The sequence below is a fragment of the Protopterus annectens genome, chromosome 12.part0 (assembly GCF_019279795.1).
Source record: "Protopterus annectens isolate FY-2018-M chromosome 12.part0, PAN1.0, whole genome shotgun sequence".
In the NCBI taxonomy this organism is placed as follows: Eukaryota; Metazoa; Chordata; order Ceratodontiformes; family Protopteridae; genus Protopterus; species Protopterus annectens.
This window is the reverse complement of record NC_056746.1, coordinates 1,288,924,080-1,288,938,436: the sequence shown is the minus strand read 5'-3', so window position 1 is coordinate 1,288,938,436 and position 14,357 is coordinate 1,288,924,080. Positions and strand designations below refer to the sequence as shown.

Below are 14,357 nucleotides of genomic sequence, written 5' to 3'. Positions count from 1 at the left end.
GGGACAGTACCTTGGTCGAGTGTTTGGTGATGGTGGGGATATACTGTAGCCTTGTCTGTGCGTTCGCACCTGGTGAGGCGACCTTCCCTTTAAAGTGAAATTTTTAGTTTATAGGCACGTACAGAAGTATGGGACAGTACCTTGGTCGAGTGTTTGGTGATGGTGGGGATATAATGTAGCCTTGTCTGTGCATTCGCACCTGGTGAGGCGACCTTCCCTTTAAAGTGAAATTTTTAGTTTATAGGCACGTACAGAAGTACGGGACAGTACCTTGGTCGAGTGTTTGGTGATGGTGGGGATATACTGTAGCCTTGTCTGTGCGTTCGCACCTGGTGAGGCGACCTTCCCTTTAAAGTGAAATTTTTAGTTTATAGGCACGTACAGAAGTACGGGACAGTACCTTGGTCGAGTGTTTGGTGATGGTGGGGATATACTGTAGCCTTGTCTGTGCGTTCGCACCTGGTGAGGCGACCTTCCCTTAAAGTGAAATTTTTAGTTTATAGGCACGCATAGAATGCGGGACAGTACCTTGGTCGAGTGTTTGGTGATGGTGGGGATATACTGTAGCCTTGTCTGTGCGTTCGCACCTGGTGAGGCGACCTTCCCTTTAAAGTGAAATTTTTAGTTTATAGGCACGTACAGAAGTACGGGACAGTACCTTGGTCGAGTGTTTGGTGATGGTGGGGATATACTGTAGCCTTGTCTGTGCGTTCGCACTGCAGACTTAACCACTGTCACGCTACACTCGTACATATCCTGTACCACTCTTACATACTTCTCTGCCTCTCCTGACTTCCTCATACAATACCACAACTCCTCTCTAGGCACCCTATCATATGCTTTCTCCAAGTCCACAAAGACATAATGCAGCTCCTTCTGACCGTCCCTATATTTCTCCATCAACAGTCTCAGAGCAAACATTGCATCTGCAGTGCTCTTTCCCAGCATGAAACCATACTGCTGATCGCTAATCATCACCTCCCTTCTTAACTTAGCTTCCACTACTCTTTCCCATAACTTCAAGCTGTGACTGATTAGTTTAATCCCTCTGTAGTTACTACAGCTCTGCACATCACCCTTATTCTTAAAAATAGGTATCAAAACACCTTTTCTTCCACTCTTCAGGCATTCTCTGACTTTCCAAGAGTTCATTAAACAATCTGGTTAAGAACTCCACTGCCATTACTCCTAAGCACCTCCATGCTTCCACTGGTATGTCATCTGGACCAACAGTTTTTCCATTCTTCATCCTCTTCATAGCTGTCCGTACTTCCTTCTTGCTAATCTGTTTCACTTCCTGATTCATTATCCCTACATCATTCAACTTTCTGTCTCTCTCATTCTCTTCATTCATCAGCCCCTCAAAGTACTCCTTCCATCTGCTCAACACACTCTCCTCGCTTGTGAGTACGTTTCCCTCACTATCCTTTATTACCCTTATCTGCTGCACATCTTTCCGAGCTTGGTCCCTCTGTCTAGCCAATCGGTACAGGTCCTTTTCTCCCTCTTTAGTATTCAACCTTTCATATAACTCTCCATATGCCTTATCCTTAGACTTCGCCACCTCTCTTCTCCATGCTCCTCATCTCCTTATACTCCTGTCTACTTTCTTCATCTCTCTGACAATCCCACTTAGACTTTTCCACACCAAAAAAACAATAAAAGTATAACTTCTTTTTCAGTGCTTAGGCTGTATTACAGCTGTTGTTGGAATCTTTGAGACTGTCTTTCCAGCACAGCCAAGGTTGAATAAAGCTTCATCACTTTTAAATGTTTTCCTTTGCTCCCTTCTTTCTAATCATTTATGCTCTTAAAAATGTTCAAACATTACATTTTTTAGTCAGGCTCTGTACACTTTTCAGACTCTTAAACCTTTCTTTTACAACTTTTATTCAATGTATTTATTTGATTATTGACTAGGAATAATCAAACTGAGTTAAAAGCCAATTTTCAGTGAAGGCGCAGTGAGAAAAGATTCACGGTTACATAACAGGTAAAAAAATCTAATTTACATAGACCTTCTTATGTGCATATAGAATACAAACACAAAATACATTTGTACATAAATAAAACATACCCGTAATGAAGGTTATAATTAAATATATCACAAGTATGTGCCTCCAGTTAATATAAAGTTAAGAAAGTTGATAGTCTAGTCGTTAAAATAGGTAGATGATGAGGGTGAGAAACCATGACTGATGGAGAAAAACTTTTCATTCAAGTTCAGGTCCAAGTACAAGTTAGGCAGTTTTTTTAGATCATTCAAAAATGTTTACTTTTACTCTAATGTCAAAGATGTGGGGGAGTGGAATTCCACAGCTTGGCTTCATCTACAGATTCACCAAAGTGGTTGCTTGATTTGACAACGTCTAAGTGGTTTGGGGTCTGAAATCATAAGTTTCTGCTAGGCATATATTTTGGAAATCAAGTTACAATGAGTATGCATTTGTTAGGTTCATGTAGAATTTTGTGTGTCCTTTTTTATAGGTTCATAGGTAAGTACTGCGCTAGCTGCCCTTGTGGGCCATTTTAAGTCTAGCCAATTTCCCTTTTTATTCTAGAAATAACCTACGCCATTTGGTTATAGATTGGCCTTACTCATCTCATGGTCTATAATTATATATTACCCCTAATGAGAATAAATACCACAGATAACTTGAGGGGGAACCCATGCATGGGATAAAGCATTTAGGAGCTGCATCTGTCCACTAGTTGCACAGGGGGCAGTCCTGCGTTAAATCTTCTGTTTCCTGTCCGTAGATCTAAACTGCACTTTAAAATAGACAGGGATGAACTTTGTTTTATGTGACTGGGAGTCTGTTCTACAGCAGTGATATCCCCTGCGAAATATACCTGTTCCTCCAAACCATTCTTTTGATGTTGCAGAAGAGGTTTGGATCCATAGACTGAGTATTTTTGATGCCATTTGACTTGCTTATGTGCAGTAAATCCATTGGTAAAGGGTTGGAAGATGCCTTGTATGCCAGACACAGGTCACCTCTTAGCAGTCTGTAGGATACCGAGTATTGTGACAGGGCTTTGAGATGGTCCATGTAGGATGTGTTGTTCAGGCTTTGTAGCCTTTTAGTAGGTTATCTCTGTGGGCATTCCAGTTGTTGCTTGTGTCTAGACAGATACATGCTACAGGGGGCATTATATTCAATGACTGACCTAATGAGAGCTGAGTAAAGGGTGACAATGACATCCCTAGATCTAGACACAATCACTTTGTTTATAAGCTGTGCAATACAGAAGGGCTTTCTTACAAAAAATGGACACATGTTGGTCAAAAGTTAGGTCACTGTCCACACAAGTTCCCAAATCCTGAACAACTGGGTCAACTCTTAGTGGCATATTGTCAATGCGGTAGTTCCCTGGGGTAGATGACTTCCCAAAGAATGCAATAATGCATTTTCTGGCATTTAGTTTCAGACCATGATTTTTACAGCAGTTATTTATTTGAGGCAAACCTTCCTGCAGGATGGCGAAGGCATTTGGAGATTCAATGACTGCTCCTAGCTTCCAGTCATCTGCAAACGTAGTCAGCCAGAGACCTTTATTAGTAGCTTTTAACTGGTTAAATCCTATTTTTTTTTAAAGTTCTAACCAATTAATCTTATGAAATGCTTTACAATCATGGGTAGTATATTTTGCAGTGTTATTGTATGGTTGTTCTAGCTTATGAAGCTGAGATTTTGTAATGGCAGTAAAAGTAGAGAAGACATATAGTAACCTGGGTAGTAAAAGAGTTCAGAGTGCATTTAGTTGTGCTTGTTCGATTAGGCATGGCATTCATTTGTAAAACATACTCAACTTTTTCCTTCTTTCAATATGTTTCTTGAAGGATAATTTATGATCTATGAATATGCTTCAAAGTTTGGCAAGAGAGACTTGTTCAACTAGTATGTTATTCTGTGAAGTAAATTAGATTTCAATTAAGCCAAACACAAGTAGTTTAGTTTTACTGGCATGTATTAAAAGATTTTAGTTTTGTGCCAATGCTCTAGGCTTTGATGGTTAAACTGTGTGAAATGTTGCAACTGACTGAGGGAATTAGTAGTACAGATAACATCAGTGTACCGTATTAATATAGCAGCAGGTATTTTGTTAGGCATGTTGTTTACAAAGATACTGAACAGAATTGGTCCAGGTATTGAGCCTTGTGGAACATCTATATTGCTGGGTAGAAACGTCTTGGGGCCATTGCTGAATCCAAGCAGAAAACTATGTTGTGTAGGAGATAAATTGTTATTCATACTGTAATGTACATTTTAGAAGTATTTCAGAGCTTGGGGATAGTATGGCAATAGGTGTGAAATTACTACGGGAGTTGTTTATTTCGCCTTATAAATTAGTATTACATGGCATTGCTTACACAAGACTAGAACATACAATTCAGTTATGGATCTATTAATAAGAATTGCAGCAGGGTAGGCCATTATATCAGATGCAATTGAAGACATTTAGATGCAAGGAGGTCAGGAACTAGTGATAGATTTTAGCTTTTATTGTAGCTTTCTTTATTAGAGAGAACTTACTTGCTGAAGTTTCAGTGTACCACAAATGTCATGTGGTTAAAGTAGTTTTTAGACTCCTCTACGAGTAGAGATTTTAGACAGTGCCATTTATATTGTTTTAATAATTCATGGAAAGTATCCTTACAGAAATGCCTTTTAGCTCCCAGCACCTTGAAAAAAAATTTTGTTGATTTTCTGCTGACCCGAAGCAACAAAGATTGGATAATAGCCATTGTGGGAGACTAGTAAGGTACTTGAAGAGAGAATGTGACTAGTCTGAGTTATTAGTATCTAATCAATAATTCTTTCCTTGCCACTACTTTGGTCTATTTTTTAGTGTCAGTTATTATTCATGTGAAATCATAAAGGTTGATGTTCGGTGTATAGTATGCATTACTGCTGGTATTGGCCTAATCAAGGTTTGCATCACCCAACAATGTGAGAGAATAGTGTTTTGTGTTAGTAGTAGAGAGCCAGAATAAAATATCTTCAAGAGTAAAAATATTCTTATTGTTCGGGTGTGGTAGGATTTATGTGACTGCTACGTTGAGTGTAGTTGTTTATAATTAAGTTAGTAAGAATTTGAATGAATTAAATATTGGCATAATTAAATCAAAGTTTATTTATTTTTATTTATATTTTTATGGTGGTAGTACACTGATCAATACTGACCAAGAAGCTTCAGCTGGTTTGAGTTTAATATGTATATCCCTCCACCTGTTTTGGTAAATCTCTCTGTTCCAATAATGTCAGAGCCTGGCTGGAGTACATTGGGTCTATATTATGTTATTGAAAAGGCATTACAGCGAATGCCTTTTCATCGACCCCCTAAACAGCAAACTGCCAGTTACTTGAATGGCCAATTCAGCTAATTTCTTCCTAGGAAGAAAAAAAATCGCTTGGCTGACCAGAAACGAAACATTACTACAAACATCTCAAGGTGGGGGGCTTTGCCCCCCACACCCCCTTAACTAAATATACCAACTCCAAGATCGCACTACAGTGGGGAAAGGAGCAAATTCACGATGATGGCCAAGTGATTTTGTTCCCTAGAAAAAAAATTGCTGAATCGGCCATTTGCGTAACTGGCAGTTCGATGTTTAAGGGGCGACGAAAAGACATTCACTGTAATGCCTTTTCGATAACATAATATAGACTCAAGTATATTTTCATCTGATATACTGGGTTTTAACCAGGTCTCAATAGTAGCTAGAATATCAGGTTAATGGTGATGGATATAGCTATGCAGCTCTGTTATTTTATTACTGATGCTTTGGATATTTATATGAAATATTCATATTCCATAAGTGGTCTGAGAGGTGTTATAGAGCTGTGAATTATAATTTTACTGTGACAGAAAAACCTTTCAAAGCTTTAATTCAGTCTTAATAGTAAAGTCTAGTAGTGTTCACAATTAGTGGTACATACAAACTCACAAGAAAAAAAATCACAAATGGAAGTCAAGAAGAGCTGTCTTTCAAAAACACATTTAAATCCCAGAGAGAAAAAAGATACATATAGCAGTCATTAACAGCTATCTGCCACTAACACACTTGTTCCCCTGACTCTTCTTCCCCCTCCTGCTTTCCAACCATAGGTCTGCTTGAGCTCATGCCTAATGAAGTACAAGGACTATGATCTAGGCAGCCACAAAGCCAGTTTGGTTCCAGCCTTTGCTGCCCCTTGCCAGTGGCCTGAATGTCAAAATTCACTCCCCACACTGAAGTCAGCTGCATTTAGTGGTGTTCTGTAAGTGTTTCCAGGCCATGGAAGCACCCAGCCACAATACCATGACACAGTGAGGGGAGTTTGTTTAATTAATATAATTCCATCCCACTGCAGATCCAGCTGGGAAGCACAATACTGGCCCTGAGATGCCTGCTGCCTTCTGCATCTACATTGACTTCTGGGTAGAGTGCGTGCCTACATTGCTTGGTGTACACCAAGTAAATTCCATGGCCCTTCATGTTGCTACATCAGCCCAAGGATTCACTACAGGTCACTGAAGTAGCACAGTGTTCTGCATCTCTCTCCCTGCGAATCGGGCATGTTGGCAGTGAACACTCATTCCCTCCTCTCCTTACCGACTTCTCCAGCTCACAGAACACGATATGAACCCAGGTTATTTGGGTCATAGAGCTTTATCCATCTAGAGCACACCTAGCACAAATACACTTATTCTCAGACTTAGATGGGGATTCAATTACCTTCCAACGAATTATCAGTCACCATAAAATTTCCCTCCACTTAAGAAAAATAGTAAAATATTATAACACTGATTGGATAATTATGCTAAAATAATGGATAAATAATTAGGAAACAGAAATGCAATCATGTAACTTAATACTATTTATATGTCAAATAGTTTTGCTTCAATGACAAAACATTATTCATATCCTGTTAATCATATAAGTTATAGCAGTTCTAATAGGAGAAAACTCTTCTGATGGGTAAAATTAAAAACAATATGATAATCAAAAGATTCCATTTTTTAAACTAAACTCCTAAAAAAATTCTGAATAAAGCACTATGGAATGTGTCAGAATGCCCCCATAGTTTTAGTTACGTCCAAATTTTCTCTTTCACAATATCATCTTGCTAATAGTGCAGGAAAAAAACACTATTATCACAATACTGTAATTGCAAATCAAATTGGTATTCCTGGTAGTTCTAAGAATTTCATAAAAGTGCTAATAATGTATCAGGTGGGGTCAACATATGTTATCAGCTTAAAGAAAATAGTTGCTGTTTGTTTTTCTGAGTTATATGATTAAAAAAGTTAGTCAGTGAATCCACATAAAAGGGCATCGAAGTATCTGGCAGTAGCAGTGCTACTTCAATGAAAACTGAGACACTCCATGTGATCCTTTGCAGATGTGCACAAAATAAACATCAAACTTACTCCCCACACACAAAACAACATACAAAAATTAAATCTTTAAATCTTCTAAAATTGTTCTTGAAAATGTACCTGAGCCTCAGCAAGAGGACATGGAGCTTCAATAATCATTCAGAAAATATCAAGCTAGGCTAAGAAATTTACACAACATAGCTGGTACTGTTTAAAAGCACTGCTAGAAATCTGTCCAAATATCAGCCAAGGCCAGCTAATGTAGTATTTTATTAAGTGGTTCCACTGGATAACTAGCTGCGGCCAGCTAACATAATTAACTAGTCCAGACAGTACAAAAATGGAGGGCTGTATACCTCCTTGCTCAGTCAGGTATAGTAGAATGAGATGTGTAAAATTACACTTTTGTACAGAATGGAGAGATACACCCTCTTCCATGAAACTATATCACAGATATTACTTCTTGAAACTCAGTTAAGTGAACACTATTCAAATGGATGATTTATTTTTCTGAAAAGCCTAATGGGAGAGGATTCCTGGGGTAAGAATTTCTCAATACTAATTATTTTCTCTAAGACTGTACTAACTATGTAGACTACAAACAGAATGACAATAGCCAAACTATCATTATTATCTTACAAGGTATCATATTTGTAAGTGTTTTAAAATTATGCCAAAATATCTGAGTTATGTGTACTTTTGTTTTTTACATTTTCCAGATAAACTTCCCTTGTACTATAGAGAATAAAGGTGAGTACTGTTATACTAACCTTCCTTCCATGTCAACGACATGGAGCATATCTTCAAGCAGATGGCATTTCAACTCGTAATCCTCTTGACTACTAGCAGTTAAAGATGGAGAAGCATTTACTTCCAGAAGCCACCTGCACAGAATGAAAGGTCACAATAACACAGATGTGAAAACCTACCTGACAGTTCGCAATAGCTACAAAACTGCATGCACATGCATATTATACTGAGTAAAATGTTTGGAATTGCAAATGCATAGCATGAATCAACACTAACAAAACTTTCTGAATGGGAAGTTAGAATAGTACAACTGAGACAACATTATGATGTGTAGCAACAGTACTGCTGGCCCACAATGAGGAGGCCACTGAGCCTGCCAGGCTACATCATGCTGTGTGATTATCCAGAGGAAAGTACTCATAACTTGGGGTATTAAGGAGGGCTTGCCATTCATACCCAATCCCAAATGGGGTTGAGGTGAGGAAAAGTGCAGTTACAAAAGTGTAAGACAGCAAGGCAGTCAGCAAATGGTAGCACTAAGTGGAAGCATGCCAAGCACTTTTGAGTAAAACTAGACATTGTATCTTGAAAAGGAATTTCAATCCCCTCCTCATCTTCTTTTCTAATTTCCCTTTTATCCAACTTGTCACTTCTCCCTCTCTTCCCTTTTGCCTTGTTTTTCATATAGTCTCCACCAATGTTTATCTTCTTCCCTTCTCATAGACTTGTAAATATTACATTTTTTCAATTTTCTGATTTCTTTGAAGCTGGGATAGTGTTGCTTTCTCTCAGGAGTTTTCCTAATAGTCAAGAATTCAGAGAGCCTGCAAGAAAATCCAGTTGTCAGAATAATCATCTGCGGTAATCCAGGAAGCATGAAATGTGATCATTAGCAAACAGTTAGTAAAAGCGACCCAATTCCCTTCATATTATATACTAACAGAAGTACACAAAACCTAAGAAGTTATACCTTCTTTCCCTAATACTGAAATAGCCTTATATAAAAGCCACTGTTTCTGGACATTTTGTAGTATAGTCCATTATTATTAGCATGTACTAACATTCAGGGATACGCTTTACTAGTGTCCTTACAGTGTCCATAGCTGTGCATTTGATGGACCTCTATAGTAGGCTTTGGGATAAATGGACTCTTAAAACAAGGATGGGGTGCAGTTTTCTGACATTCTAGATATGAAACATAGACTTGTTTTATCCCTTCCATGATGCCTGGCTAATAAAATCTGGTTAGTACTCATATATCCACAGGTGACCTATTAACTTGTGACTATGGGCAAGTTTTATTAGTAGTGTCATATATAGTCTTGGCATTTTTACACTAGCACATGATGTAGAAGTTCTTCCCTATCTTTATTACTCTATACAGGAAGTAAATTTAACTCATATTAGGGTTAAGAAGTAATGGGAACATCCAGTTCACCATCCACCCTACAACCTTGGTTAAATTCTTTTGTCCCAATTAAAGTCTCATCATCCTGTTGTGCATTTTTAAAGTCTGTGTGGCTTTCCTGTAAATCAATTAACTCAGCATTTTTCTTCACTAGCTTGTAATGAGGTGGAAGGTCCAGCTTCCTCTCCAAAAAACACTGGCACTGCAGCTTGGTCAATATCTCCTGCTATAAAATGTAGTTCTAGACAAAAAAAATCTCATTCTGCTTTAACTTCACTTTCTAGAGAGATAGGTCAACATTTTCCTAGCCTATGGAATACATTACCATTACTGGTCAAAGTACTTCTTTGACTACTTTAAAGGCTAATCTTGGTGACTGGATGAGTAGACAAACTTGCACCAGGGCTGTCTTGTATTACCCTACTTGATTTGGAAGGTGAGCACTATTAGGTGCTTGAGAAGGGTGACAAGAGCTTTTACACTGTCCTTTTTCCTAGGTATGTTATGGCCCCACCATAGTTTGCATAGTAAGTTCCCATGTTCCTCTTGAGAGTTCCCATAGTTCCCATGTTCTTCTTGAGAGTTCCCATTTTCTTTAGCTTTCTGTTTCCCTTGGGCTGAAACAGGCATAGAAATGAAAGTTACGTACTTACCACATTGCTTGATACTTGTTTTTGTTTTCTGTCCACCTCAACAGTTGTGTTATACCCTTTGGGATGGATCTGAGCTAGCAATATCTTCAAAGCTTCTTCAGCATTCAAGCTGCTTTGCCCCAGAATGCCCTGCTCTAGTAGTATCACCTCAGATTGAGTTTGCCCTAAAATCCAATGGGAATACCCCTGGAAAGGAAATTCCCCCAAAAAGGGAACAATTTGTGGCTAACAGAAGTGTCCTATGAATGCTTCAGGCTTGGACCATTATAACCCTGCAGAAACAAAACAAAGGATATTATGGCTCCTTGGAAGGGGTGAAAGGAGGATGGGATATTGAGATGGATGTAGAGGGAACACAAAGGTCTAGCATTGTAGTAAACTAAATAACTTTTGTATTCTATGTTGTCCTCTCTATCTTTCTGCACATTTGGGACAGAGTCCCCAGCTACTGAGATCCCTGTGTAGCATCTTGGCAGGATTTCTTTGAATATGGAGGAATCAAAGGTTGCTCTAGATCTGGTTTGTATGTTAGAGCAAGTTACTGCATCACAAATATCATCCAATGATGAATGTTTGAAAAAGGCAGTGGAAATTGAAGCAGATTTAGTAGAGAGTGGTCTTTGGTTGAGGGATGTACTCACTTTGAATTATAAACAAAGGAAATGCAGCTGGATAGCAATCCAGACAATGTGACTTCAAGATTTTGGATCCCAATCTGGTTTTAGAATAAGATACAAATAGTTGGTCATCTTTCCATAATGACTTTGCAGTTCAAACAAAATCTGAGTTAACAGTGAACATCTGAAGAATGCCAAATGTATTCTCCTTTGACAGAATAATTAAGAAAAAAGACAGGGAAATTTATAACTTTGTTCAAGGCTGACTCAGTGGCCATCTTAGGCAGGAAGCTTGGAGTAATATCAAATAAGGATGTTTGCAGGACAAGACGTATAGTTGAAAGAACAAGGATTTCCAACAAAGAAACTTCAATTCAACAGTGCAGGCAGGCACACGGGAAGATTGTGTGATAGCTTGCAACAAAAAAGAAAGAAATGGATCTTTAATAGGAAGTCTCAGTAGAAAAGTGTCTTTTAGGAAAGCTTTAAAAACTTTCAGAGATGCTATGTACGAATCATTTGATTCCAACTGAAAGTTGGAAATAGCTGCCAAATGCATCTTAGTAATAGAATAGCTTCACTGGAATGAAAAAGGTCTGCCAAGAAGTCCAGAATGGAAGGAAGTAGACAGAAAAAGGGTCAAGCCAATTATCCATTGCCTATAAAAGTGTCACTGGCACAAGGGGTAGCACACTTGTCTTTGATGCAGAAGGTTGGGGTTATTCTTACACCATATAGATGGATTATGGACACTGTGGTGTAGCATAAGGAGGGTGCTGAACTCCTGACTGTGTCATCCTTCAAATGAGACATTAAACCGAGGTCCTATCTGCTTCAGTTGGTGTTAGTTCAGGTGGATGTAAAAAGATCCCATGGAACCTATTGAAAAGGGTAGGAGACGTTCTTCAAAGCCCTGGACAAAAATTCTCTAGTAGTATAAATGTCACTTTATGTCACTCCCTGAAAACAGGCCACTAGCTTATTGGGATTAACCTAGTCAACAAAGCATAAATAAAATAACCATGCAGAAAACTTTTTTAACTCATTAAATCTGTGTGACGTCTCCAGGTGCATCTGCAGTTAACTCCTACTGACGTCTCTAGGTATCAAAAATTGCTTGTTCATATTTGCATCAATAATTCCAAAACCATGCTATGTATAAGGTTTCAAAAGATTTTATCTTAAAGGTTACACAATTGCAAACTAAACTGCATTAATATTTGACCTCTGTCTAGTGCAGGTTAAGAGATATTAACTGTTTTTATTATATCAGTTTATAGAGATATATTTTTCACATTTCCCTAAATATCTCAACAACCAAGTAACACGGACAGAACTCCTTAGCCTCAAATGAAAGCTCTCAGCTAGATTAATAAAATGCTGCTGACAGTATGTGTGTAACTTGAGTGGTTGCTAAGATATTGTAAGTTATTTACAAAATATAAACGTAATAGTTTCTGTGTTTACTATGACTTATAAAATTCCATTTAAGATCTAGAACCTAAAAAGAACTACCCCTATAAAAATAGTTTGGGCTGAAGGGTTTGCATTTATACTTCTTTCATAACTCCCATGGCTCCAGAGATATGAATATTTCTTTGCAATGTGAGGACATAATTTGATTCTGTCAAAAGGCTAAGGCTCCGCCCATTGGAAGTTACAGTGCAAAGTTCATGAGCTCTGTTGGAGTCACTGAGTTTTGTATACTTTTCTAGTGAAAGATTTCTGTGAATCTGAGACTGTGCCACTCTAGACGGTAGTGAGGGGTCCTTGGTTATTACTGAAAATGGAGAAATCATGAAGTTAGTTGGAAGGACTTGAACTCCAAGTGTGGCTTGTTTAACAGGTGAGTTAGGAGCTCCGGACAGGTAGCTAGTACCCAAGGAGGTAATAGAAGAAGAGGCCATATGTCTAGGAACCAGACTTGTTGAGGGAAATCTGAATTACTTTTGCCTCGTACATGGAAGCTTTCTGTAAGAACTTTGCTATCAGTATAACTGGTGGGTAATCATAAAGGAATGCAGGTAGCCAAGTATGGATGAGTGCCCTTTGGTGACTGTCCCTGTTGAGAGATGAGGACAAAATAGCTGCTGTACTTTGATATGATGGGACATACAAAAGAAAGTTGCAGCTAGAGTAGTCTCAGTGGCTGAAAATTTCCATTGTCACTGTACCACTGAGGAATTAGTCATGAGGCAAAAGAATGCAGTGACACAGCTTGTCTGCTAGAATATTAGTCCAACCTGCTACGTGTATGTCTATGATAAAGTGCTGAGAAGACATTGCCCATTGCCATACTCTCATGGTTTCTCGATATAGCAGGTAAGAGTGGGCTAACCCCATTTGCTGATGTACCAGACCACAGAAATGTTGACGTCTGAAAATAAATCACACACTTGGGAAGGAAGTACCGAAGCACTTGCAATACTATGAGGACCACTCTCGTCTCCATAACACTGATGTGGAGTTAGGTCTCCTGACTAGTCCATAGGTTGGTACTAGGCTATCGGCCCTAGGGCCTATACAAGTCTAGCCATAACAATTCCCTGGCTATTTCTTCCCACACTATTTACTTCCCTGGATCCCTGTCTAGCAGGGCGACTGATGTGATCCCTGGGTTCCTTGAACCATCCTCCTCATGAAATGTCCCATCATCCTGATGGGGAAACATCCATAGTCATAGTAGCCATGTAAAGAGGGAGGATGAACAGACATCTTTGCACTACCAGAGGAGAATTTATCCATAGAGGAATGTGACTACAACAGACGGAGAATATCCTGAGTGGATTGTGAAGAGAATATGTCACTGCTGACCACTAGATGGAAAGAGTCCAGTGCAGAACTTTCATGAAAAATCTCACATGAAGGACCAGTGTTACTGAATCTGCCATGGCATCTAGTAAGCAAAGAATTAGAAAGCCTGTTGGATTTCGTGTACTGATGATGAACTGTAATTGCAAATGAAGGGAAGTCAGACTTGACAGAGGTACCTTTGCAATTTGAGATACTGTATCTATATGACAACCTATGAAGTCCAATGAATCAGTGGATTTTAAGGTTGACTTTTCTTTATTTACTGAATTTCACAAGGACTGACACAATTAAAGAAAATAATCTCTTGCTTGCATTAAGGCTTCTTTTGTGGTTGCAGTGAGAAGACAGTCATCCAAATATTAAAACTCCAGGAGCAACTGCAGCCAGAGTTGTGCTGTCACCATTACTATGCATTTGGTGAATACCCAGGAGGCTGTGGTGAGACTACATAGCAAAGCCCTGAACTGACAGTGACTGGCTTCCAGCCAGAAGTGCAAGTACCTTCCAGACTATTGTTCAATCTTCACATGGTAGTAGGCATTCTGAACATATGTAAAGCATATCTAGTTACTTTTCCTCAAATGATGGAGGATGGATTGCACTGTGCCATCTGGAAATTAATCTTCACAAACATATTTAGATCACCAAGGTTCAAAATGGGCCTGAGGTGCTTGTTCTTTTTTGGAAGTAAAAAGAATCTTGAGTAGACTCAGGATTCTCTGCGATTTGGTGAGACCTCCTGAGTGA

General features: G+C 38.8%; 1 protein-coding gene across 2 annotated transcripts in view; it reads right to left on the bottom strand.

The window, feature by feature from the left end:
* Positions 1–14,357, bottom strand: part of TTLL9 (tubulin tyrosine ligase like 9) — a 787,629-nt gene that overhangs the window by 82,532 nt on the left and 690,740 nt on the right. For both annotated transcript variants that reach the window (XM_044090338.1, XM_044090339.1), the window contains one exon: positions 8,139–8,252. In XM_044090338.1, the coding sequence (XP_043946273.1) occupies positions 8,139–8,252 (114 nt within the window). The remainder of the gene's footprint in view (positions 1–8,138; positions 8,253–14,357) is intronic.